Source organism: Lontra canadensis, unplaced genomic scaffold (assembly GCF_010015895.1).
Source record: "Lontra canadensis isolate GAN:19392208 unplaced genomic scaffold, GSC_riverotter_1.0 scaffold114, whole genome shotgun sequence".
Lineage (NCBI taxonomy): Eukaryota > Metazoa > Chordata > Mammalia > Carnivora > Mustelidae > Lontra > Lontra canadensis.
Genome location: NW_022631108.1, coordinates 2,959,094 through 2,986,014, shown reverse-complemented (window position 1 = coordinate 2,986,014; position 26,921 = coordinate 2,959,094). Strand labels below are relative to the sequence as shown.

General features: G+C 35.3%; 1 protein-coding gene across 5 annotated transcripts in view; it reads left to right on the top strand.

The window, feature by feature from the left end:
* The window catches only part of BRWD3 (bromodomain and WD repeat domain containing 3), a 208,281-nt gene that overhangs the window by 103,708 nt on the left and 77,652 nt on the right, over nt 1-26,921 (top strand). For all 5 annotated transcript variants that reach the window (XM_032840637.1, XM_032840638.1, XM_032840636.1 and 2 more), the window contains 7 exons: nt 771-811; nt 3,434-3,538; nt 4,580-4,733; nt 8,945-9,079; nt 10,139-10,267; nt 11,180-11,405; nt 26,187-26,354. In XM_032840637.1, coding sequence (XP_032696528.1) covers nt 771-811; nt 3,434-3,538; nt 4,580-4,733; nt 8,945-9,079; nt 10,139-10,267; nt 11,180-11,405; nt 26,187-26,354 — 958 coding nt within the window. The remainder of the gene's footprint in view (nt 1-770; nt 812-3,433; nt 3,539-4,579; nt 4,734-8,944; nt 9,080-10,138; nt 10,268-11,179; nt 11,406-26,186; nt 26,355-26,921) is intronic.

Below are 26,921 nucleotides of genomic sequence, written 5' to 3'. Positions count from 1 at the left end.
CTAAACATATGAAGACAGTTTAATTTTTAAAAATGAAAAATAAATATAAAGATATTTAATGTCTGAACTTTTATTAAAAATTCAAATGCAGTTCAGTAACTGAGTGTGTTGTGAAAATATGTACAACATTTGAGGGTACATTTTAGCTTTATTACCAAGGAATAAAGAGAAGAAAAATGCACATTCTGCCTTATACTTTAATCTTTTCATCACTATAATACACATTATATTCATAAAAGTCATTAGTTTAGTCGTTATAAAAGAAGATTCAAAGAGAAGTACCTGAAATATTGTACCTAAAGACAGACGAATCCTTTGTAAAATAAAGAATCCATCTGAGAAACAGGAAATTATTGATTTATTTTCTGAAATTAAAAAAAAATAAGTGGGAGAATTAGTTCAACTTCTATTAAGTCTGTTACTTTAAGGTCACATTGTAGGTTAGTGTGCTCCTATTATGGAGGATATAAAAACCAATATCTATTCAAAACTATCTCTTGAGATTATGATTTAGAAACAGGTTTGCTTATTCTGGTTTGTCTCAAATTACTGCTAATAAGTATTCCTCCTCAGTCAATGCATTGTTTCAACCTTCATTGATTTTTTTTTAAGAAAGCTGGAGTTTTTTTCTGAGAAAATTAGAGCATTAAAAATTAGAGCATAAAAAAGCATCACATGATGCTTTTGCATGTGAATTTGAAGGGAAGAGTACTTTATTTATTTTACAAATAAATTAACTCTAACCAAAAATCTGTTGTTTTATGTCTTAGGACAAAGTTGTTGCTGTTCAGTTCTGTAACAATGGAGACAGGTAACTATGTAGTACTTATCTGTGTAAACAGATGTTTGACATATTTTACCTCTATTCTTTCAGAAGTAGTTCCCTCTATTGTAGTACTTTATTTATGTTCAGTTTCTTAAGCTGAAAGCCCTTGTCTATTTTTGATGACATCCTTACCCCGTTTCTTTTAAACTCCTATCCAAGTAGTAGCCATACTTTATCAGTTCTTCCTTTCTGAGTGATTTCTTTTTTGTTTATTTTGTTTTTTTCCATTTCTATTATCACTCACCTTGGCCAAGCATTCCATTATTTAACCCATTACCTCCAGTTTTCTTCTCCTTTCAAAATATATCCTGTCCATTTCTGCCAGATCCACATTGCTCTGTTCAGAATCTTTAGTGTTTCCTCTTTGTCTATAGAATAGAATTCAAATGTCTTATGAATTCAAAACTTTTTATAACTTAACTTAGACCTACATTCTTTTCTCATTTACTATCTCCCATATAAATCATTACATTTAACCTAATTGACTAATCATTGCTCTTGTTACATCCATATATCTCTATTTTTTCTCTTGTTCATTGATTTGCTTATACTTTACCTCACACCATTCTTAACCAGAAATATCACCCCGTACTCCCCCTCACTTCTCTTTCCCTCCTACAGTCTCCCTCTCCCTTCTGCTTTCCTTTACTCTGCTTTTCTTCTCCCTCGAGTCCCTTTCTCTTCTGAGTCCTATCTTCCCATGTTCTACCTGAACCCTTTTCTGACTGCTCCAGATTTTATCCATATTGTCTTCCTTTGAACATCTGTTTTACTTATTGTCTCTCTTACTCATATGATATGTATTTCCTGTATCTGTAAACTCAGAAATTACGTACAGGTATTTGTGCACCCTCTCAAATGTTTGATCCCAAAAGGTTGATAATCTTTTTGCCCTGGTCTAAAAATTAACCTAGAATAGATTTTAAAATGTAACCACTTAGCATAAATGTGTATCCATATATTTATATAAAAACTTTATGTGGGTGACCATGTTTTATGTTAATTAAATTTATTTTTTTAATTTTTTGACCATGTTTTATTTTTAAATATTTTTCAGACAGTGGGTGATTGCTATGATGAATTTGTTCATCTTTATTAAATGCAAGAGTAAATAATGATGGTCCACATAGAGTGAAGTTTATATTAGGAATGAGAAAACCTTCAGATAATTTTTTGAGGTTGATTTATTGCACTATACTGAGGTATACACTTGAAGGTTTGTACAGCTATGATTCTTTCATGCTAGAGGAATCTGAAGTTTTTTAATTCTTTGCCTTTTCCCTAAAGGAAAAACATTATTTTATCTTCATTAGTTATGTGGACAATAAACAAAGGATGTCCAATTTTACTAATAAAGATGCAGTTTAGAATAAAAGTAACATTTATTTTTCTTTCGGAATGACAAGATATTAAAGTATGTTAGCACCTAGTATTGCCAAGGGTTTAGGAAAAATGGGCACTCACTCTCCCACAACTTTTAAGAGATAGTAAAATGTAAAAAAAAAAAAAAAAAAAACTTTTGAGGCAAAATAACTCATCAAAAGCTTTAAAAATGTGCTGACCATTTGACTCAGCAAAGATATGTATAAGGTTGTACAAAGATACATATAGAGATATTCATCACAACATTATTTATGGTGAAGAATAGAAATAGTAAATATTTTCATTAGGGAGTTATTAAATAAATTTTTATGCATCCATATAGCTGAGTACTTATTAAAAGTGACAGTAGTTTTCTATAAACCTAGAGATAGATCTATAAAATAACCCTTGGGGAAAACATAAAACATTATATATAGTATAATTCTGTTTCCTGTAGGGGAAAATAGATAAGTGTTTATGTATGTTTTTAATTAAGTTTGGTGGAATAGAAATGAAAGTATAAACAGTGATAAAATTATGGGTGAATGAATGCATTTTTGTAAGTTTTATTGAGATATAATACAAATAACTTAACTTCAGTGTTTTCTGGTATATTCACAGGGTTGTGCAACCTTTACCACAATCAATTTCAGAACATTTTTATCACCCCAAAAAGAATTTCCATACCCTTCAGCTATCACTCTCCAATATCTTTACATGCCCACTCTTAACTCTGGGCAGCCTTTAATCCAGTTTTTATCTTTATAGATTTGCCTCTTCTGGAGATTTTAAATAAATAAATACAATGTATTTTTTGTGACTGATTTCTATCAGTTAGTGTATTGTTTTCAAGATTAAGTCATGTTGCAGCATGTATCATTAGTTCATTTCTCTTTATTGCTGAATAATATTTGATTGTATGGATGCCACAATTTGTTCATCCCTTTATTAGTTGATGGACATTGGATTGTTATAACTTTTTGGCTTGTGATGAATAATACCATGTACAAATTTTTATGTAGACTTAATGTTTGGTTTCTCATGGATTTATACCTGGGAGTAGAATTGTTGAGTTATATGGTTACTCTATCATTTTGAGGAACTGCAAAACTGTGTTCCAAAGTGTATAATTTTCATTCCTCCCAGTAGTATATGGGGATGAACGTATTACTTTCATAATTGAAAAAAAAAGTGATTTCTAATTTGGAAAAAAGTAATAAGTGTATTTTCACTGTTTCTCTGCAGTTTAAGATTTGTTAGTGGAAGTAGAGATGGAACAGCAAGAATTTGGCAATATCAGCAACAAGAATGGAAGAGTATAGTGCTAGATATGGCTACTAAAATTACTGGGTAAGATTGGCTGTTAGATATTTCAGTGGTTCTCATATGGTATACTATCTTTTGATTTACTGAATTATATTTCATTAATGAAAATCTCTTTTTAGATTAGTAAACAGTTTAGAGTTCTTTGGTAGACCTGAAGTATAACACCTATATTTAGTCTCTAAGTAAATTGCCTTTTGCTGTTGACAGACTGTATGATAGAAACATTAATAGTCATTCAAAATTCTGATCTCTTGTGAACCAAAGAGCTCTACTCTGCTAATGCCCACAGAGTTATTTTCTGCCTTAGTTTTCTGTAGGTCATTTTTAATATCTGTCTATACTACTTTCTACTTTGAGGGTTGTCCAAATGTCATCATAAGCTTAACTATTTATCTGTCTTACTGGGGTTACCTTTATAATGTTACATATTGTTAGCATTCCTACTCAATAGTATAAGTACACTTAATCAGCATTCTGTTTCATCCTCTTCCCTGTTGATTGGAAGATACATGATTACATCTTTAGGACATTACAGTTTCTATAGGGTAAGGCTCTGGAACCAATTATCTTCCCATTAATAACAATATGGAACTGACATTGTAGTCCTAGCCAGCTATTCTTATCATGTTCAACTAAATTAAGAGTTAATGAATTTCTTGCTGCTCTTTTACAAGAACTGTTAGTTTCAAAATGTATTACTTAAGGGAATCAAGTGTCCATTTTATGTTTTCTTCATATTTTCTGGTAGCCAACATGACCTTATATTTTATTTTTCAAGGGATTATAGATTTTTTGTAGTTTCACTTTTTTGTTCTTCTGTAACTAACTAAAAATTTTTTTGTCATTTTGTGTCTTCTGTCTTCCTAACATAAGCTTATAGGTTTTGCCCTACTTAGGTACTTTTTATTATTTTATTTTGTGAGTACTTAAAAGCATAGTTTAGGATTTTTTATCTAAAAATGTGCAAGCTACCAGAGAGGTTTTTTTTTTTCCATAATTTGCTATTTTAGATATACCTTTGTCAGTAATTTACAGTGTATGAATACTGCAAATTATTTTATTTAGGAATAATGTGCCATCTGGAGAAGACAAGGTCACTAAACTTAAGGTGACTATGGTGGCGTGGGATCGCTATGACACCACAGTTATTACTGCAGTGAACAATTTCCTTTTGAAAGTATGGAATTCTATCACAGGGCAACTTCTTCATACTTTATCTGTAAGTATTTTTGGAATAATTAAACTGATCAAAAAGGGCATTATTCCAGAAGACAGGAAATTTAAATTTTAGTTTACTTTCTATGACTTACTAACCCTTGGAGAAGTAAATATTTCAATTACCTTTGTTGACGTATCTACAAAATAAGGATGGCACATCGTATAGCTGCTAAAAGCAGATATGAAAACATTTCAAGATCCTTTTGAGGTCTGGTAATTATTTTGTAAAATGCATTTAAGGATATGTAAGTTATTTTGTTTTTAGCATTAGTTGGGATTTTTGTTATTATCGTTTTAGGGGTAGAGCTAACTTTATTTTGACAAGAGCCTCCTTTATGTTCTACTTTCAGGGATTCATTTATGCAAGAAGTAGAGGTAAGGGGAAAAAGTAAGAGAAAAGGTGGTTTTTCCTCTTCTAAAAATGTATTTGTTGTAGTAAGATAGGATTAATAACAGAAGTCATGTAGGTGGGGTTGTTTATTGGTTTATGATGCACTTCAGGTTAATTACCACTTAAAAGCCTTATTTCCTATCTGCTTCAATTATCAGTTCCTAAATACTTAAGGACAGGGCCAAATGATTGCCATAGGATTTACAAAGCAGTTAAGTGATAAGGACTAGAATCCAGCTCTCCTGACTCAATTCACTTTGTAGTATACCATGGTATCATCCTTATTTGACTCCTATGTCAGATTTTCTAAAGATCTGTTTAATTTTGGGAGGATTTCCATATACCTCCCAATTCTCTTTGCTAACACTGTGTTAATGGAGTTTTAGATTCTTTTTTTAATTTGTTTAACCAATTTTTATCCCCTTCTGCCTTTCCCTATTCCCTGATAGAAGTTTCTGTTAATTATGTGTGGAAAAATATATACTATTTGCTTGATTCTTCATTAGTAAATGTGCATCTGTGTGCATGCTTCAGTAGAAATAAAGTATGAGCCACATATGTAATAAATAATTTTTCTAGTAGCTGCAACAGAAAAAGTAAAGCACAATAGGTGAAATTAATTTTAAAAATATATTTCATTTAACCCAGTGTATCCAAAATAGTAGCATTTCAGCATGTAACTAATATGATAATTATTAACTATTTTCTGTTTTTAAAATACAAAATCTTTGAAATCTAGTGTGTATTTTATATTTATATAACATCTCAATTTGGACTAGCCACATTTCAGATGCTTAATAGCCACATGGGGCTAACTGCATATGAGACAGCACAGGTCTGTATCTCTCAAAATCACAATTTCAAAATTTGTGTCATAGCCACTGGCTTTATAGATATGTGTAAAATTCTGTCTTAACAAGTACCTTAATTTAGAATTTTGTTTAGTGGTACTCCTCCCATGGGTTGATTCATGGGTCATCTGTTTTCAGTGAATTTTACTAAAGAATTTAGAACAGAGTATTTTATTTTTAGTCCTTGTAACAGTCAAATCTATTTAGTTTTGATATTTATCTTTTCTGTATTAACAATTTGTTTATTGGGGTCTTAGTGTAGTGTAAAGTTCTTCCACTCAGCAAATACTTACTGAGCATCTACTGTGTGCCAGCAACTGAGTTAGATATTAGGAATAAACAGTAAATTAGAGAGTTCCCGTCATCCTGGGATTTACAGACTTTTAAGAAAAAAAAATAAAAATAACAAGAAAAGCCACACAAAAATTAATTAAAATAAATGGTCATTAGAAAAGAAGTGCAAAATACAATGCAAGTTTCTAATAGGGTCACCAAACCTGGTCTAAAACTATTTGACCCTGGTCAAAATAGGGTCAGAGAAGTTTCCTAAGGAAGTTCAATTTGGGTTAAGATTTGAAAGATAGATAGAATTCACCTGGGTCTCAGCCTGAATGTTACCTCCTTGACAAGGCCTTCCCTGATCAAACATTCTAGAGTAGCCTTGCAGTCTTTGTCTTATTCTATCACCTCGCTATATTTTCATCATAGCATTTATCAGTAGCTGATATTTTTTTTCTTTTCAGTCTCAATATGGTAGGATATCAATAAATATTTGATAAATTAGATATGTGAGAGAGTTGGGACGTCCTACAGGAAGAGGGAAGAGCACATCAAAGGTCTTCAGGTAGAAGGGAGTTGAAAGAAAGCCAATTTTTGGCTAGAGCACAGAGAACAGAAAGTTATCACCAGATAGGACTGGGGAAATGGACAGAGGCCAGACCATTCAGTGTCATATAGGATCTATCCTAGACCAACAGAAAACCATTAAAAGATTTAAAAGCTAAGGGATGACCTGTGAATTTTGCTTTTGAAGGATACTCTATAATTCTGGCAACAGAATAGATTGAAATGAAGATAAGAGTGACTCTGGTATGCTGTAGGAGTCTATGGTAGGATGGGCCATGATAATAATTTGGATTTGTGTGGCAGTGGTGAAAATAGATGTGTGCTTAATAATTAATTAATTAATAATAAGACAGATGATATATCTTAAGACATTATTGAATTTGGTTAGGTTTTGTTCCCTATGCTCCAGTGATTATGTCCTATCCTATGACAGGACCAACAAATTACATCCCCTATTTAAAAACTTTGATTTTCCAATGTACAGTGAAATAGTTGTATCATTATCATTTGAGTTTAACAAAGTAATTTACTGTTTACTTGTTAGAAACCTGAGAAACTATTTGTTATATCAGATTGATTATTTAGCATATAACGAAGTGATTTTTTAGTGGTCCCTGGGAAAAAAAAGTTTTAGTAGATTATCAGTTATAAAAGTATTTATTCCAATGGAATTTTACCTACACATTCTGAGCCAGTCTGCAGTTATGTTTTAATAAGTTATATTTTTCTATATAAAGGTGATATGGTAGGGTGCTCTATTATTCCATTTTTTATATGATGATTTGGGATAAAGTGTACTTTTTAGGATCATAAGATATGATGATTTCTTTTTTTTTAAAGATTTTATTTATTTATTTGACAGACAGAGATCACAAGTAGGTAGAGAGGCAGGCAGAAAGAGAGAGAGGGGGAAGCAGGCTCCCCACCAAGCAGAGAGCCTGATGTGGGACTCAACCTCAGGACCCTGAGATCATGACCTGAGCTGAAGACAGAGGCTTTAACCCACTGAGCCACGCAGGCACCCTTTATGATGATTTCTAAAAGCTCCTATTGTGTAATATGCTCATGTGTTCCTAAGTGAAATGCCACTTCACTATGTCGTACATGCTTTTCTAAGACTTGGAGCCTATCGTTAATCATGTATTCTCCTTATCAATGATCTAAATTCAAGTGTTGGCAAACTACTTCAAGGCTAGATAGTAAGTACTTTAGGCTTTGCAGGCCACATATGGTCTCTGTTGTATATTCTTTGTTTTTCAAAGCCTTTTAATGTAAAAACCATTCTTAGCTCATGGACTGTGTGTACAAAAATGTCTGGGACCTAGATTTGGATTGCTGGCTACAGTTGCAGACTCCTGATCTAAGGTCTCTATCTACTGATATGCATTAGTAAAGGAAACGTATAGAGAGCATTGTTGTTTACTTTTCTTTTTTTTTTCTTTTATTAGCATATAATGTATTACTTGCTCCAGGGGTACAGGTCTGTGAATCCTCAGGTTTACACACTTTACAGCACTCACCATAGCACATACCCTCCCCAATGTCCATAACCCAACCACCCATTGGTTTTTAAACATTTTTAGCAGCAAACCCATTTTTCAGAAAGCATGTTAAATGAAACCTTCAACTATAAAGTAGATAAAAGAGCAGAGCCACTATACTTTTTTGTTTGAATGTACCATGGGGTCTTCCAAGGTATAATTTGAATAAATTTGATTTATTCAAATAATTTCATAAAGAATAGTAAAGGTTTGTGTGTCATCTCTGTGGCAGAATTGGGTGTTAATGAAAGATTCTGTTTGTCCCATTTTCTGTGGGTCTTTTAAATAGCAGAGTCATAGAAATACAAATTCAATTTCAGGGGCCTGGTTAATGAGCTGTAATTGTTTTGGACTGCACTTTAAACCCCTTTTTGGGTCTTCTGTATTAAATACTTCTTGAAATCAGCACCTAAACATAGAAGGAACTCTAATTGAACTATTTCTTGTAGTGACCATGTAGTAAATGCTGTGAGGTACATAAATTCATCTGAGTGGGATTAATAGTACACTCCCATGAACTTTTGGCCAAATAAACCAAATACTTGGTGTTGCTTTTCATTTTTAATATTGATTTTTATCACAGGGACATGATGATGAAGTATTTGTCTTAGAAGCACATCCGTTTGATCAAAGGATCATACTTTCAGCGGGTCACGATGGGAACATTTTTATTTGGGACCTTGACCGGGGGACCAAAATTCGGAATTATTTTAACATGGTAAGAAAAATCTGTATTTAGTTCATATTAAGGCAGATATCTCTTATATGACAACTTGGTAATTACAGTATACTTAGTGCCAAGGAACCTCTGTCATCTTTGTTTAACTCCATACAATAACTTAGAGAATGTCTCAAGACCTGAGAGTAAGGCCAATCAAGAGTTACACCTTTCAGAGTGACTCTGTTGTCATGGCATTAGCATTTTCTAAATTCTTGTCGCCAGCTCTTAATTCTAGAAACTCAAGTTTAATAAGCTTTTGGAGCTAGCAGTAACCAAAATCACAGAAAGTGTAATGCTTAAACAATAATCACAATGTGTAAATCCTAATCGTGACTGTATTGTATCTGCTTCTGGTAAACCCCATATGGCTTAGTTGTAATCAGGAAGTTGTTTGGCAAACATGGAATTGAAGGTATAGATACTCTTAAGATATATTTTATTCAAACCATGGAAAAATCTGGTGAGCTATCTCTTTTCCCAGTAGAACATCCTCGTATGGTAATGGGAATACTCATATCCTCCATATTTCGTGTTCCTCTCTGAGGAATAGTTCTGAGGAAACATTTCTAAATTGTCAACCTTTGAGCTCTCTTTTATAGGCTTTGTATAGTTCTAGAGTGTTAATAATACCTTGTCGTTTTTTAGTAAAATTGATTTGTGTGCTTTAATTTTAGGAAGACCATTTTAAGACTTAGTTGCATTAAAATTTAAGGTGTGAAGATATTATCTTGACTTTGCTGAAATAGCACTTTTGTCATTTTGGTTGTGTTTAGGTCTTTTCTTCTTCTCAGTCATTCATTTAGTACTTCTTGAGATATGACCATGCTAGTAATGTTTGATACCATCTATTGCATTTACCATTTATTGCATATCTTCTTTTTAACTTCTTTCAGAGCTTTACTGTTTCAGTAGGGTTCTGGCTACAGAAGCCAGAGAGTACATTGGAATGCTGATGCATCACAGATTTCAAGATATTAGGAAGCTGAATCTATTGCCTACTTATTATTTGAAAATTACCTCTTAAAGATGACTTAGAGTGACTCCTCTAAATTTCAGATTGAAGGCCAAGGCCATGGTGCAGTGTTTGATTGTAAATTTTCACCAGACGGAAACCATTTTGCCTGCACAGACTCTCATGGTCATTTGCTGCTTTTTGGTTTTGGATGCAGTAAATACTATGAAAAGGTTAGTCTATTTAATTTTTGTTACAGACTCTAATTTTGGATTGTATCATTCATAAATTTTATTTCAAGTCTTCCAGTTAATAAGGGTCATTGTGTGTCAATAGACACAAAATAACAAAGTCACCTTTCTTGATAAAAGTTTTCATCACTGCCAGAACATAGGCTTGGCAGTTTTCATCACTATTAAGATATAGGGTAATGTAGATATAAAAATTCATTAGGAAATCCTTTGGCTTAGAACATATTCTCTGTACTGCCCTTCGGGTGTAATGGAGAACAACTTTACCAGATTGCATCTTATAACTCATCATAAGTTAGAAATAAACAGCTGGTGACCAAATGTTAATTTTCTTGCTTGGCCACTTTATTAGTCATCTTGTTAAAATACTTTGGAAGCTAACTTAATTGGTTCTTTATATTTTATTAGCTATGAATTTGAAATAGATTATAGATTCTTAAAGTTGGAAGAGAACTCAGAATCATTGAGTTTAGCTCAATACTTATATCATCTTTGAGTATTTTTTATGTATTTGGTACTTACCTGCTTTGCCATTTATATTATACTCCCATCTATCCTTAGTTGGGTATAAATAAGCAATAAAAATAGCTGTAATAGTTTGTATGATGTTTGCAACTTAAGTGAAAATACCTAACTTTATCTACTGTGTTATTGCTCTCCTTCATGTGCTAATTGGAGAAATACATACAGGGCCAGAAAGTAATACGGATTATAGGATTTTTGTGGAGAAGAGATAAGATTAACATTTCGGTGATTCATTTCTTCCTGGAGGGAACAAAAAGCAATAGAGGGCTATAAGAGTATGTAAAAAGTGTCTGATTTGAAAAATGCATTCTCTCTAGGAATAAAAATTAGTTCCCTATGCATGTTAAATACTTAAAACCTGTCATAAAGATTCCAGATCAGATGTTCTTCCACACGGATTATCGACCCCTTATCCGTGATGCCAACAACTATGTACTGGATGAACAAACCCAACAAGCTCCTCACCTCATGCCTCCCCCATTCTTGGTGGATGTTGATGGCAATCCTCATCCTACAAAATTCCAAAGACTAGTACCAGGACGGGAAAATTGTAAAGATGAACAACTTATACCACAGCTGGGATATGTGGCTAATGGTATGTTATTTCCAAAATTAAATGTAAAACATTTTACTAAATGTTATACTTGCTGCTGTTCTCTCTATATGTCCCTTGCTAAACTCTGTAGTAAGTTATAATATATTTTACCTAATCTATTAATTTGCAGTTTTATAGTACTTACCAGAGTAGTTTTACATTTTTTATGTCACTTAAACACAGAAAAATGGATTAGGACAATAAGCATGTACTCAAGCAGAAAATGTATTGACCTGCTTCCTTAGAACCCTGAACATTAAATTTACTAACTTTAATGTGTCAAGCTTTTCTCATTGGTGAAATTCCACTGCTCATATTATTGGTATTTTAATTTGACATTCTGTAGTTAATAGACCAAAGATAAAGAAATTTCAAAAACCATAAACTGGGATATGGCCATTTACCCATTCTCTTGTATGAAATACAAAGAATTATTTAGTGTTTAAATAACAGTCACTCCTGAAGGATGTAAAGGAAGCAGTGATGAGCACGATGCATGATGTAAGGATACTAGAATAAGACGCTGAACTATGCTATTCCCTGTCAAAGCAACTCTTCTTTTTCAAATTTTAATTCCAGTATGGTTAACATACATTGTTATATTTGTTTCAGCATACTATATACTATATAGTGATTCAGCAATTCCTTGTATTGCCCTGTGCTCATGATGACAAGTGCACACCTTAATCCCTGTCACCTGTTTGACCCCCACCCCACCCGACTCCCCTCTACTAACAATCAGCTTTTTCATTATAGTTAAGAGACTATTTCCTGGCTTGACTCTTTCTCTCTCTTTTGTTTTCCTTTGCTCATTTATTTTGTTTCTGAAATTCCACATATGAATGAAGTAATACAGTATTTGCCTTTCTCTGACTAACTTATTTCAATTAACATTACATTCTCTAGCTCTATCCCTGTCATTGCAAATGGCAAGATTTCATTCTTTTTTATGGCTGAGTAATATTCCATTGTGCATTTGTGTGTCTATATGTGTATGTGTGTGTATGTATACTATATCTTTATCCTTTCACCTCTTGATGGAAACTTGGGCTGATTCTGTATATTGGCTATTGTAAATAATGCTGCTATAAACGTACATGTATCATTTCAAATTGGCCTTTTGTGTTTTTTGGGTGAATACCCAGTGGTGTGGTTACTGGATCTTAGGGTACTTCTATTTTTAACTTTTTTTTTAAAGATTTTATTTATTTATTTGACAGATAGAGATCATAAGTAGGCAGAGAGGCAGGCAGAGAGAGGAGGAAGCAGGTTCCCTGCTGAGCAGAGAGCCCGATGTGGGGCTCGATCCCAGGATGCTGGGATCATGACCTGAGCCGAAGGCAGAGGCTAAACCACTGAGCCACCCAGGCGCCCCTATTTTTAACTTTTTAAAAAAGATTTATTTATTTGAGAGAGAGAGAAAGAGAGCACAAGTGCGGGGAGGGGCAGAAAGAGAAAGTCTCAGGCAGACTCCCACTGAGTGCAGAGCCCAACACCGGACTCCATTTCATGATCCTGAGATCATGACCTGAGCTAAAATCAAGAGTCAGACACTTATCTGACTATGCCACCCGGGTGCCCCACGATTTTTATCTTTTTGAGGAACCTTGTTACTGTTTCCACAGTAACTACACCAGTTTGCATTCCCACCAAAGGCACAAAAGGGATCCTTTTCCTCCACATCCTTGCCAACACTTGATGTTTCTTGAGTTTTTGATTTTAGCCATTCTGAAGAGTGTGAGGTGGTATCTCGTTGTAGTTTGGATTTGCACTTCCTTGATTGTGAGGTTGAGCATCTTTTCATGTGTCTGTTGGTCATTTGGACATCTTATTTTTTTATTATGTTATGTTAGACACCATACAATACATCATTAGTTTTTGATATAGTGTTCCATGGTTTATTATTTGTGTATAACACCCAGTGCTCATTATAACACATGCCCTCCTTAGTAACCATCATGGGGCTAACCCATCCTCCCACCTCCTCCCCTCTAAAACCCTCAGATTATTTCCTAGAGTCCATAGTCTCTCATGGTTTGTATCCCTATTTGATATCCCCCCTTTCAGTTTTCCTTTCCTTCCCCTAATGTCCTCCATGTTATTCCTTACGTTCCACATATGAGTAAAACAATATGATAATTGTCTTTCTTTGCTTAACTTATTTCGCTTAACATAATCACCTCCAGTTCCATTCATATTGATGCAAATGGGGGTATTCATCCTTTCTGATGGCTGAATAATATTCCATTGTGTGTATGGACCACATCATCTTTATCTTTTCACCTGTTGAAGGTCATCTCGGCTCCTTCCACAGTTTGGCTATTGTGGACATTGCTGCTATGAACATTGGGGTGCATGTGCCCCTCCTTTTCACCACATCTATATCTTTGGTGTAAATATCCAGTAGTGCAATTTCTGGGTCATAGGGTAGCTCTATTTTTAACTTTTTTTTTTTTTTTTTTTTTTTTTTTAAATTTTATTTATTTATTTGACAGAGAGAGATCACAAGTAGACAGAGAGGCAGGCAGAGAGAGAGAGAGGGAAGCAGGCTCCCTGCTGAGCAGAGAGCCCGATGCGGGACTCGATCCCAGGACCCTGAGATCATGACCTGAGCCGAAGGCAGCGGCTTAACCCACTGAGCCACCCAGGCGCCCATATTTTTAACTTTTTGATGAACTTCTGTACTGTTTTTCAAAGTGCCTCTACCAACTTACATCCCCAACAGTGTAAGAGGGTTCCCCTGTCTCCACATCCTCTCCGACATTTGTTGTTTCCTACCTCATTAATTTTTGTCATTCTGACTGGATGTTCAGATGTCTTTGGAGAAATGTCTGTTTATTTCTTCTGCCTATATTTTAATTGGAGTATTTGGTTTTGAGTGTTGATTCAAGTAAGTTCTTTATATATTTTAGATACTGTTTATTGGATATGTCCTTGGCAAATATTTTCTCCCATTCAGTAGGATAACGTTTAGTTTTGTTGATTGTTTCCTTTGCTGTGCAGAACCTTTCTATTTTGATGCAGTACCAATAATTTATTTTGGCTTTTATTTCCCTTGCCACAGGAGACCTATCTACAAAAATGTTACTATGTCTGATATCAGAGAAATCATTGCCTATACTCTCTTCTAGGATTTTTATGGTTTCAGAATTCACATTTAGGTCTTTTTAAATTTTTTTAAAAGATATGTTTACTTATGAGAGAGAGAGAGTGGCGAGAGGGAGAAAGAATTCCCAAGCATACTTCCTGCTGATCATGGAGCCCAGCTCAGGGTTCAATCCTCGGACCCTGAGATCATGACCTGAGCTGAAATCAAGAGTCAGCCATTTAATGGACTGAGCCACCCAGGCTCCCCAGTATAGACATTCTTAAATATTTGTTCTTCCAATCCGAAAGCATGGATGTCTTTCCATTTCTTGGTGTCATCTTCAATTACTGTCATCAGTGTTTTCATAGTTTTAAGAGGATAGGTCTTTCAACACTTTGGTTATAGATTTACTCCAAAGTAACATTATTTTTAGTATCATTTTCAATGTGATTGTTTTCCTAAATTCTCTTTCTGCTGCTTCATTATAAGTATGTAGAAATGTAGTAGATTTCTGCACATTTTCTATCCCATGACTCCTGAATTCATATGTCAGTTCTAGTAGCTTATTGGCAGAGTTTTTAAGGTTTTCTCTATAGTGGGTTTTCTGCAGATAGTGAACATTTAACTTCTTCCTTACCAATTTGCATGCCTTATATTTTTTGTGTGTGATCTAATAGCTATGGCTAGGATTCCAGTACCATCTTGAATAAAAGTGGGGAGAGCAGATATAATTTTCTAGTTCCTTACTCTAAGGGGAAAGCTCTCAGTTTTTCCCCATCGAGGATTATATTAGCTGGTTTCTTGTTTTGTTTTGTGTTTTGTTGTTGTTGTTGTTGTTTTTGTATACAGCCTTCATGATGTTCAGGTATGTCCCCTCTATCCCTACTTTGTTGAGAGTTTTTATCATGAATGGCTGTTATACTATATCAAATGTATTCTCTCCATCTATTGAAAGGATCATATGGTTCTCATCCTTTCATTTATTATTTATTTTATTTTATTTTTCTTTTCAGGGTAACAGAATTCATTGTTTTTGCACCACACCCAGTGCTCCATGCAATACGTGCCCTCCATAATAACCACCAACTGGCTCCCCCAACCTCCCACCCCCCGCCCCTTCAAAACCCTCAGATTGTTTTTCAGAGTCTGTAGTCTCTCATGGTTCATCTCCCCTTCCAATTTTGCTCAACTGCCTTCTCCTCTCCATCTCCCCATGTCCTCCATGTTATTTGTTATGCTCCACAAATAAGTGAAACCATATGATAATTGACTCTATCTGCTTGACTTATTTCACTCAGCATAATCTCTTCGAGTCCCGTCTATGTTGATAAAAAAGGTGGGTATTCATCCTTTCTGATGGAGGCATAATTCTCCGTAGTGTATATGGACCACATCTTCCTTATCCATTCGTCCGTTGAAGGGCATCTTGGTACTTTCCACCATTTAGCGACCATGGCCATTGCTGCTATAAACATTGGGGTACAGATGGTCCTTCTTTTGACTACATCTGTATCTTTGGGGTAAATACCCAGTAGTGCAATTGCAGGGTCATAGGGAAACTCTATTTTTAATTTCTTAAGGAATCTCCACACTGTTCTCCAAAGTGGCTGCACCAACTTGCATTCCCATCAACAGTGTAAGAGGGTTCCCCTTTCTCCACATCCCCTCCAACACATGTTGTTTCCTGTCTTGCTAATTTTGGCCATTCTAACTGGTGTGAGATGGTATCTCAATGTGGTTTTAATTTGAATCTCCCTGATGGCTAGTGATGATGAACATTTTTTCATGTGTCTGATAGCCATTTGTATGTCTTCATTGGAGAAGTGTCTGTTCATATCTTCTACCCATTTTTTGACATGATTATCTGTTTTGTGTGTGTTGAGTTTGAGGAAGTTCTTTATAGATCCTAGATATCAACCTTTTGTCTTTACTGTCATTTGCAAATATCTTCTCTCATTCCATGAGTTGCCTCTTTGTTTTGTTGACTGCTTCCTTTGCTGTGCAGAAGCTTTTGATCTTGATAAAGTCCCAAAAGTTCATTTTCGCTTTTGTTTCCTTTGCCTTTGGAGACATATCTTGAAAGAAGTTGCTGTGGCTGATATCGAAGAGGTTACTGCCTATGTTCTCCTCTAGGATTCGGAGGGATTCCTGTCTCACGTTGAGTTCTTTTATCCATTTTGATTTTATCTTTGTGTACAGTGTAAGAGAATGGTCGAGTTTCATTCTTCTACATATAGCTGTCCAGTTTTCCCAGCACCATTTATTGAAGAGACTATCTTTTTTCCACTGTATATTTTTTTCCAATTTTGTCGAAGATTATTTGCCCATAGAGTTGAGGGTCCATATCTGGACTCTCTACTCTGTTCCACTGGTCTATGTGTCTGTTTTTATGCCATTACCATGCTGTCTTGGTGATCACAGCTTTGTAGTAAAGCTTGAAATCAGGTAACGTGATGCCCCCAGTTTTATTTTTGTTTTTCAACATTTCCTTAGCAATTCAGGGTCTCTTCTGATTCCATACAAATTTTAGGATTATTTGCTCCAGCTCTTTGAAAAATACCAGTGGAGTTTTGATTGGAATGGCATTAAAAGTATAGATTGCTCGGCAGTATAGACATTTTAACAATGTTTATTCTTCCAATCCGAGAGCATGGAATGGTCTTCCATCTTTTTGTGTCTTCTTCAATTTCTTTCATGAGTGTTCTGTAGTTCCTCGAGTACAGATCCTTTACCTCTTTGGTTAGGTTTATTCCCAGGTTCTTTGTGCTATAGTAAATGGAATTGATTCTCTAATTTCCCTTTCTGTATTTTCACTGTTATTATATAAGAAAGCCACTGATTTCTGTACATTGACTTTGTATCCTGCCATGTTACTGAATTGCTGTCTGAGTTCTAGTGGTTTGGGGGTGGAGTCTTTTGGGTTTTCCATATAAAGTATCATGTCATCTGCAAAGAGAGAGAGTTTGACTTCTTCATTGCCAATTTGGATACCTTTTATTTCTCTTTGTTGTCTGATTGATGTTGCTAGGACTTCTAATACTCTGTTGAACAAGAGTGGTGAGAGTGGGCATCCTTGTCGTGTTCCTGATCTCAATGGGAAGGCTGCGAGCTTTTTCCCATTGAGGATGATATTTGCTGTGGGTCTTTCATAGATAGATTTTATGAAGTTCAGGAATGTTCCCTCTATCCCTATACTTTGAAGCGTTTTAATCAGGAATGGATGCTGGATTTTGTCAAATGCTTTTTCTGCATCAATTGAGAGGACCATGTGGTTCTTCTCTCTTCTCTTATTAATTTGTTCTATCACATTGATTGATTTGTGAATGTTGAACCATCCTTGTAACCCAGGGATGAATTCCACCTGGTCATGGTGGATAATCTTTTTAATGTGCTGTTGGATCCTATATACTAGGATCTTGTTGAGAATCTTAGCATCCGTATTCATCAGTGATATTGGTCTGAAATTCTCCTTTTTGGTGGGGTCTTTGCCTGGTTTGGGGATCAGGGTAATGCTGGCTTCATAAAAAGAGTCTGGAAATTTTCCTTCTGCATCAATTTTTTGAAACAGCTTCAGGAGAATAGGTGTTATTTCTTCTTTGAAAGTTTGGTAGAATTCCCCAGGTCATCCTTTCATTTATTAACGTGATGTATCACGTTGATTGATTTGTGAATACTGAACCACCCTTGCAGCCAAGCAATAGATCCTACTTGATTGCCGGATTCTGTTTGTTAGTATTTTGAGAATTTTTGCATTTTTTTGGTTTTCAGGATATTTCTGGGCTCATAGAATAATTCTGGAAATTTTTCTTCCACTTGTATTTTATGGAATACTTCAAGAGGAATAGGTATTAATTCTTCTTTAAATGTTTGGTAGAAGTCACCTGTGAATCCTTCTCATCCTGGACTTTTGTTCATTGGGTGTTTTTTGATTACTGTTTCAACCTCCTCGCTGACAGTCAGTCTATTCACATTTTCTATTTCTTCCAGCTTCTGCTTTGGTAGTTTATATGTTTCTAGGAAGTTATCCATTTCTTCTACGTTGTTATTGGCGTATAGTTTTTCATAATATTCTAATTTTACTTCTGTGGTGTGGTTGCTATTTTTCCTCTTTCCTTTGCAATTTTATTTATTTATTTATTTGTTTGTTTTCAGTGTTCCAAAATTCACTGTTTATGCACCACACCCAGTGCTCCATGAAATACGTGCCTTCCATAATCCCCACCACCAGGCTTATTTTATTTATTTGTGTCTTTTTTGGTGGTTTTTTGATGAGTCTGGCTAGAGGTTTATAAATTTGTTTATCTCTCAGAGAAACAGCTCTTGGTTTCATTGACCTGTTCTACTGTTTCTTTAGTTTCTATGTCATTTATTTCTGCTCTACTTTTTGTTAGTTCCTAACTTCTGCTGGTTTTAGGTAGTTTAGTATTTTTTGTAACTCCTTTAGGTGTAAGTGTAAGTTGTTTCTTTGTTTTTCTTGCTTCTTGAGTAAGTCCTGTATAGGTATAAAGTTCCCATTTAGAACCATTTTTCCTACATCCCAAAGCTTTTGCACCACTGTGTTTTCATTTTCATTATTTCCATGTACTTTTGTATTTCTTCATTCATTTCATGGTTAATCCATTCATTGTTTAGTAGCATGTTATTTAGCCTCCATGTATTTGTGGTCTTCCAGATTTTTTCTTGTGTTGAACTTCTGCTTTCATAGCTTTGTCATTAAAAACATGCATGGTATGACTTAAATCTCTTTGAATTTGATGAGACTCTTTTTCTGGCCTAATATGTGATCTCTTCTGGAGAATGTTCTGTGTGCATCTGAAAAGAAGGTGTATTCTGCTGTTTTAAGATGGGATGTTCTAAATATATCTGTTAAATCCACCCAGTGCACTGTGTCATTGTTTTTTAATTATGTTTAGATGTAAGTAGTATATTAAAGTTCCCTACTATTATTGTATTATTATTGATTGGTTCCTTTATGTTTGTTATTAACTGTTTTATGTATTTAGTACTCCCATGTTGGATGTGTAAATATTTACAATCATTCTATTAGTTATCCCCTTTGTTATTATATAGAGTCCTTTGTCTCTTGTTACAGTCTTTATTTCAAAATCTATATTTTCTGATGTAAATATTGCTACTACAGCTTTCTTTTCACATGCATTTGCATGATAATTGTTTTTTGATCCCCTCACTTTCAGTCTGCATCTGTCTTTAGGTCTAAAGTGAGTCTCCAGTAGATAGTATATAGATAACTCTTGGGTTTTTTTTTTTAAGTGCATTCTGTCACCCTGTGTCTTTTGATTGGAGCATTTAGTCCATTTACATCAAAGTTATTATTGATAGATATGTATGTATTGCTATTTTATTACTTGTATTGTGGTTATTTTGAAGTTTTTTTCTGATCCTTTTTTATCTTTCTCTAAGTTTTGCGGATTTGCTTTGTTAATGTATTTGAATTCCTTTCTCTTTATTCTTTGCCTATCTATTAATGTTTTTTTGATTTGTGGTTATCATTAGGTTTATGTAGAATCACTTGTGCATATAGCTGTCTATATTAACTTCATTGAACCCAGTTTGTTTTGAATCTCAATTATTGCATTCTTTGTTTCTAACAGTTCTTTAACCCTTTTATCTCTGGGTTAAGGGCCTCCCCGAAGTCTTCCAGGCTTTTCTCAAGCCCAGTGATCATCCTTATGACTGTTGCTTCAAATTCTCCATCATGCCTATTACTTATATCTGTTTTGCTTAAATCTCTGGCCATGACCTTATGTTTGAATTCCTCCATCTTGGCATTTTTTCCAAGTTTCTGTCTACTTCTCTGTGTTAGAAAAGGCTGTTATTGCTTCCTGCTCCTGAGAATTATGTTTTTATGAAGAAGAAGTCATAAAATGTCCAAGGCCTGGTGCTTCAAGGAATGTCTCTGGTGTGTGCTGAGTACACTCTGCTGCTGTGTTTCATCTGCCCTGTCCTTCAGACCATTCCTCTTCAGAGGTTTTCCTTTCCTGTGGTGGGCAGTGTTTGGACCTTGGTCAGAGTGTGCTGTGTTTTAATTATGTGTGCTCTGTTCTGCTTGTTAAATGAGACTTGATGGTACTTCTACTAGAACTAAAGCCTTGCAGAAGTCCTTGCTCAGGAGTTGTGGTATGTGCAGGGATTTCTGCTGGTCTTCTGGGCAAGGGGCCTGCTGTGCTGGGACCGAGGCAATCTTTACCTAGAAGGACAGTGCAAGGGTGTGGGTCCTGGTGTAAGCAAGTTAGGCAGCCAGCATTGGCACTGTACTGTTTACTGAAGTTGGCTTATGTTTATGTGAGGGGCAGGGTAAGGAAGTGGTGCCAGCCAGCTCTTTTGTCCCAGGAGAGGGGTCTCTGTGCTTGCTGCTCTCAGGGAAGCACTCTGAAAAGAGCAAATAATCTCTCCCAGTATATCCTGGTGTTTTTCAGTTGCAGTTTTCATGCTGTTTGCCCCAGGGTTGTTTGCCTACCTAATCTCCAGGAGCACCACAGTGCCCTCAGGGCTATATCCCAGCCAGGCCCACCCACCTTTAAAACTCAGTCTTCAAACCCCGCTGGTTGCAAAAACTCACAAAAATCAGCCCTTCTTATTTTCCCAGTCAGTGACTGGGGAAATGTTCTCCTTGCTATTTCCCTGTGTGCTCCTCACTCTTCTACCTTTCTCTGTGACCAACACTCCCTTTCCTCAGAGCACCCATTCTGTTTCTCCCCCAAACCATGTCTTCACATTTACTATCTTTCTTGATGTGCCTCTTCTCTCCCTCTCATTGTGGAGTTTGTTATGTCAGTCCTCAGGTTTATTTCTTGGGTATTCAGAGTGATTTAATAGTTATGGAGTTGTGTTTGAGGGATGAGACAAGCCCAGGGTCTACCTACTACACCACCATCTTCTAGATGTCTATATTAAGTTGATTGTCATTTAAGAGTCAACCCATTCTTTACTGCCCACGTTTTACGTATATGGTGTTCCTTTATTTTGTGTTTTCTTTGACTGATTTCTTACAGAAGTATTCATTTTCACTGCTTTTGTATTTCTTACTTGATACTGTCACTTATGGTCTTTCCTTTCCACTCAAAGATTCTTTTTAATATTTTTTACAGAGCTGATTTATTGGTCATTAACGCCTTTAGTTTTTATTTGTCTGGTAAACTCTTTAGCTTTCCTATTCTGAAATAACCTTGCTTGATAGAGTACTCTTGCCTGAAGATTTTCCCCAATCAGCACTATGAGTATATCATGCCACTCCCTTTTTTTTTGTAACATTTCTGCTGAAAAATTCTGCTGATAGCCTTAAGGGATTTCCCTTATGTGAAACTATCTTCATTTCTTTTGCTGACTTAATTTTCTTTTTATTTATCACTGTATTTTTCCATTTTAATTATAATATGTCTTTGTGTAGATCTTTTTTTTTTTTTATTTTTTTGGGGGTTCTCTGTGCCTCCTGGACCTGGGTTTCTGTTTCCTCCCCCAGATTAGGGAAGTTTTCAGCTATTAATTCTTCAAATATATTCTCTGCCCTCTTTTGTCTCTTTCTTTCTTTCTTCTAGGACTCCCATAATATGAATTTTATTATGTTTAATAGAGTCACTGACCTCCATAATTCTTTTACCTAATTCTTTTTTCTCTCTTTTGTTTAGCTTTACTACTTTCCATTATTGTCATCTAGGTCATTGATTTGTTCCTCTGCTTCTTCCAGACTGCTGTTCATTCTGTTAAGTGTATTATTAATTTCATTTATTGAATCCTTTATCTCTGGCATGTTATTCCTTATCTTTTAAGTGTCTCACTTATATCTTCCACTCTTTTCTCAAGTCCAGTACATATCATTATAATCATTACTTTAAATTCTCTGTCACACATGTTACTTATATCTGTTTTGCTTAGACCTCTTGCTGTGGCTTTGTCCTCTTTCTTCATTTGGAAGAAGTTCCTCTGACTTCTCATTTTGTTTGCCTCTCTCTGTCTGTTTCTGTGTGTTGGGGAAGTCAGCTATGTCTCCTCTTTTTGGGGGTATTGACCTTTTGAAGAAGAAATCCTTGTAGTACCCTTCAGTGTAGTGTCCCCTTTTCCCCAGGCCCTGGCACTTCAGTGAGTTTTTCTAATGTGTGGTACATGCACTCTGCTGTTGTGTGCTGTCCACTTTATTCTTTAGACCCATCTTTTGTAGATGCTGTCTTTTCCTGTTGTCAGCAGTTTTGTTCCTTGGCCTGTTGTGGTCAGCTTTAACTATTTGTGCTCTGGTCTGCTTGTGAAATGAGGTATTTTGTCACTGCCACTGGAATCCAGGTCCTGCAAAACTCCTGGGTCAGGAGATGCAGTGTTGGCAGGAGTTTGGGCTGGTCCGAGGGAAAAGAACTGCTGTGTTGGGACTGAGGTAAGTGTGATGTGGAAGGTCAGTTCCATCTGAGCACAATGGGGTAGGATGTGGTATAAGCAATTTAGGTAGTAAGTTCTGGTGCTATACTGTTTCCCATAGGTGACCCTGTGCTTATGCAGATGGGTCTGTGAGGGAAATGGCAGCTGCCAGTTACTTTGTTCATATACAGGTCTTTCCATGAATCCTGTCTCTCTGGGACACACTCTGAGATGGGCAGATAAGCTCCCCACTGTGTGCCTCAGGCGTTCTTGAGATCAGTTTCTATGTCATATGTCTATGAGATGTTTGCCTTGACTTTTTTTGAAGAGCAGCCCCAATGCTTTGCATGCTCTCCCAGAGCCAAACCCGATGACCTATAAAACAACAGGCTTTAAGTCCCACTATTTTCAAGAACTCATGAAATTAACGTGCTCTGGCTTACGAAGCCAGTCACTACAAGGATTCATCTTTCCCATGTGAACTCCTCTTTGTGCTGCTCTGTATCTTGCCCTTCTCTATGACCTTGGCTCCCTCCCCACCATGGCGGCCATGATCTGTTTCTATCCCAAACCGTGTCTCAGCACTTCTTGCCTTCTCTGAGGCGGTCTCTTCTCCACCTTTAGTTGTAGAGTTCGTTCTGCTAGTCTTCAGATCGATTTCTGGAGTATTTAGGATGAATTGGTATTTATCTACTTGTATTCATGAGAGGAGGTAAGCCTAGTCTCCTCCTACTCCACAGCCATCTTCCCCTCCATAGCAAATCTTCTTGTTTGTATATTTCTCTTGCATATTCTGATTCCCACACCCCATCCCCCATACCCGAATGCCTTCATATCTTAGTTTGTTAGTTGTAGGTTTTCTTCCAGGTATGAGATAGGTATTGATTTATAAATGGAATTTTATTTCCTCACTAGGGATTTAAGACTTGAATTGTTTTTTATAGAGTGAAATGTTACATATCCTTTTATGTACTCTCTCATAAAGATTTGTAGAACAATAGTATTACACATTTGCTAATATTAACTTTTACAATGTCATATGTGTAAACAAGGGTGAAAAGCATGAATATTAAATAGGAGATAAAACTAAAAACATTTGAATAAAAAAATCTCTAATTCATCACATTTAATTTCCTATAAGACCTGATGATTTGGCTGCGTGGCTACTCTTTAGGATACCTTTTAGTCTGACTAGAGGACAAGGTGAAAAACATGTCTAAGATGTATTTAAGAAAAAATATAAGGGTGCCTGGGTGGCTCAATTTGTTGAACATCTGACTCTTGATTTTGTCTCAAGTCGTGATCTAAGGTACCTAGAATCCAGCCCCCTGTGGCTCCATACTCAGCATAGGGTCTGCTTGAGGATTTTGTCCGTCTTTCTCTCCCCTCTCCCTCCCCACTCTGGAATAAATAAATAAATCTTTAAAAGAAAAATAATATAGAAATAAATAAAGTATTCAGATGTAATCATTGTGTTTCAGTGTATAAATAGAAATAATTTCTGTAATTATCAATATACTGAGGTGTTTTCAAAAGAGATAGTATTTGAAATAAATAAATCATTTTGATTTATTTCAGAAAGGAAATTCTCATGAAAGAAAGATGCAGAACATTTTCTATATCTGTAGTTGAACTTTAAACTTTACTCAGATCTCTACTCTGGACTTTTTGCTTAGAATATTTCATCAAAAAAGTACATTTGGAAATTCATAATTTAATAATTATTTCTTAAGACCTTCCTAATAATGGCTAATTTGGGGATATTTGTTACATCATACATACACACAAACTGACATATCAAACAATTTAAAAGTTCTTCAAATCTATGGTCAGGTAATCTTCGACAAAGCAGGAAAAATATACGGTGGGAAAAAGACAATTTCTTCAATAAATGGTGCTGGGAAAATTGGACAGCTATGTATAGAAGAATGAAACTCGACCATTCTCTTATACCATAAACAAAGATAAACTCAAAATAGATGAAAGACCTCAGTGTGAGACAGGAATCCATCAAAATCCTGGAGGAGAACATAGGCAGTCAGCCCTTTGGCATTGGCCACAGCAACTGCTTTCAAGACACGTCCCCAAAGGCGAGGGAAACAGAAGTGAAAATGAAGTTTTGGGACTTGTCAAGTTAAAAATCTTCTGCACAGCAAAAGAAACTGTCAACAAAACAAAGAGGCAACCCACGGAATGGGAGAAGATATTTGCAAATGACAGTACAGATAAAGGGCTAATATCCAAGATCTTTAGAGAACTTCTCAAACTCAACAAAGACATAACAGATAATCATGTCAAAAAATGGGCAGAAGACATGAACAGACACTTCTCCAAAGAAGACATGCAAATGGCTAACAGATACATGAAAAAATGTGCATCATCACTAGCCATCAGGGAAATTCAAATAAAAACCACATTGAGATACCACCTTACACCAGTTAGAATGGCAAAGATTAACAAGACAGGAAAGAACAAATGTTGGAGAGGATGTGGAGAAAGGGGAACTGTCTTACACTGTTGGTGGGAATGCAAGTTGGTATAGCCACTTTGGAAAACAGTGTGAAGATTCCTCAAAAAATTAAAAATAGAGCTTCCCTATTACCCTGCAATTGCACTACTGGGTATTTACCCCAAAGATATAGATATAGTGAAAAGAAAGGCCATAGGTACCCCAATGTTCATAGCAGCAATGTCCACAGTCTCCAAACTGGAAAGAGCCAAGATGCCCTTCAGCAGACAAATGGATAAAGAAGATATGGTCCATACATACAATGGAATATTACTCAGCCATCAGAAAGGATGAATACCCAACTTTTGTATCAACATGGAGGGGACTGGAGGAGATTATGCTGTGTGAAATAATTCAAGCAGAGAAAGTCAATTATATGGTTTCACTTACTTGTGGAACATAAGGAATAACATGGAGGACATTAGGAGAAGGAAAGGAAAAGTGAATTGGGGGAAATTAGAGGGGGAGACAAACCTTGAGAGACTGTGGACTCTGAGAAACAAACTGAGGGTTTTACGGGGGAGGGGGTGGGGGGATGGGTGAGCCTCATGGTGCCTATTAAGGAGGGCACATATTGCATGGAGCAATGTGTGGTGCATAAACAGTGAATCTTGGAACACTGAAAAAATTAAATTAAAAAAAATTTAAAAGTTCTTTATAAGTACTGTTTGATATATGTTTTATTTTCATTTTAATCTTATTTTTAGTATTTATCTAAAAAGTTATAGATTAAGGTTGTTTTTACTGTATTTACTATATTGTTTTACTCCATTTAGGTTATATTAAAATTTTGTGGCTTTATATCTTTGGTCTCATTAAGGTGATGGTGAGGTGGTAGAACAAGTAATTGGACAACAAACCAATGACCAAGACGAAAGCATTCTTGATGGGATAATCAGGGAGCTACAGAGAGAACAAGATCTTAGACTAATTAATGAAGGAGATGTTCCTCATTTTCCAATTAATAGATCATATTCTGCTAATGGTGGTAAGTATGTATATATGTGATGGATATAGTTTATTCATTTTATTTGCACTAAGTAATCACATGTAAGGAACATTTTAGGTTTTTAAATAAGAACATTTTTATTAATTTAAAATTGTGATATCAAATATACTGAAGTGCCATAATCTCATTGTCATTTGTGGCTAAAGGTCTTAATGTGTCTCACGAAATATGGGTGGTATATTTTAATATACTGTTTTCTCTTAACTCAAGAATGTATTTTCAGTCTTCACTTTTGTTATAATAAATGAGGTACTGTAGAAATACATGTTTTTTGTAGAAGAAGAACCAGCCTATAATGTTTTCAAAATTAAAACCACTTCAATGTAAAAGTAACTAAGAAAAAATTTATCCACCTTTGTTGAAGAAAAAAAAAAAGCAACATTATCTCCTTCAACTCTTGAATTTACAACAATACACTGGAAGATAAGCCCTATTCATAGGAAATACAGATGCAACTTGTGGATTGATTTTCACAACAGTTTAAATACTAGCTGTATTCTAATTTATTGTATCTTTTCTTCACTTTATATGAAATGTGACTATACA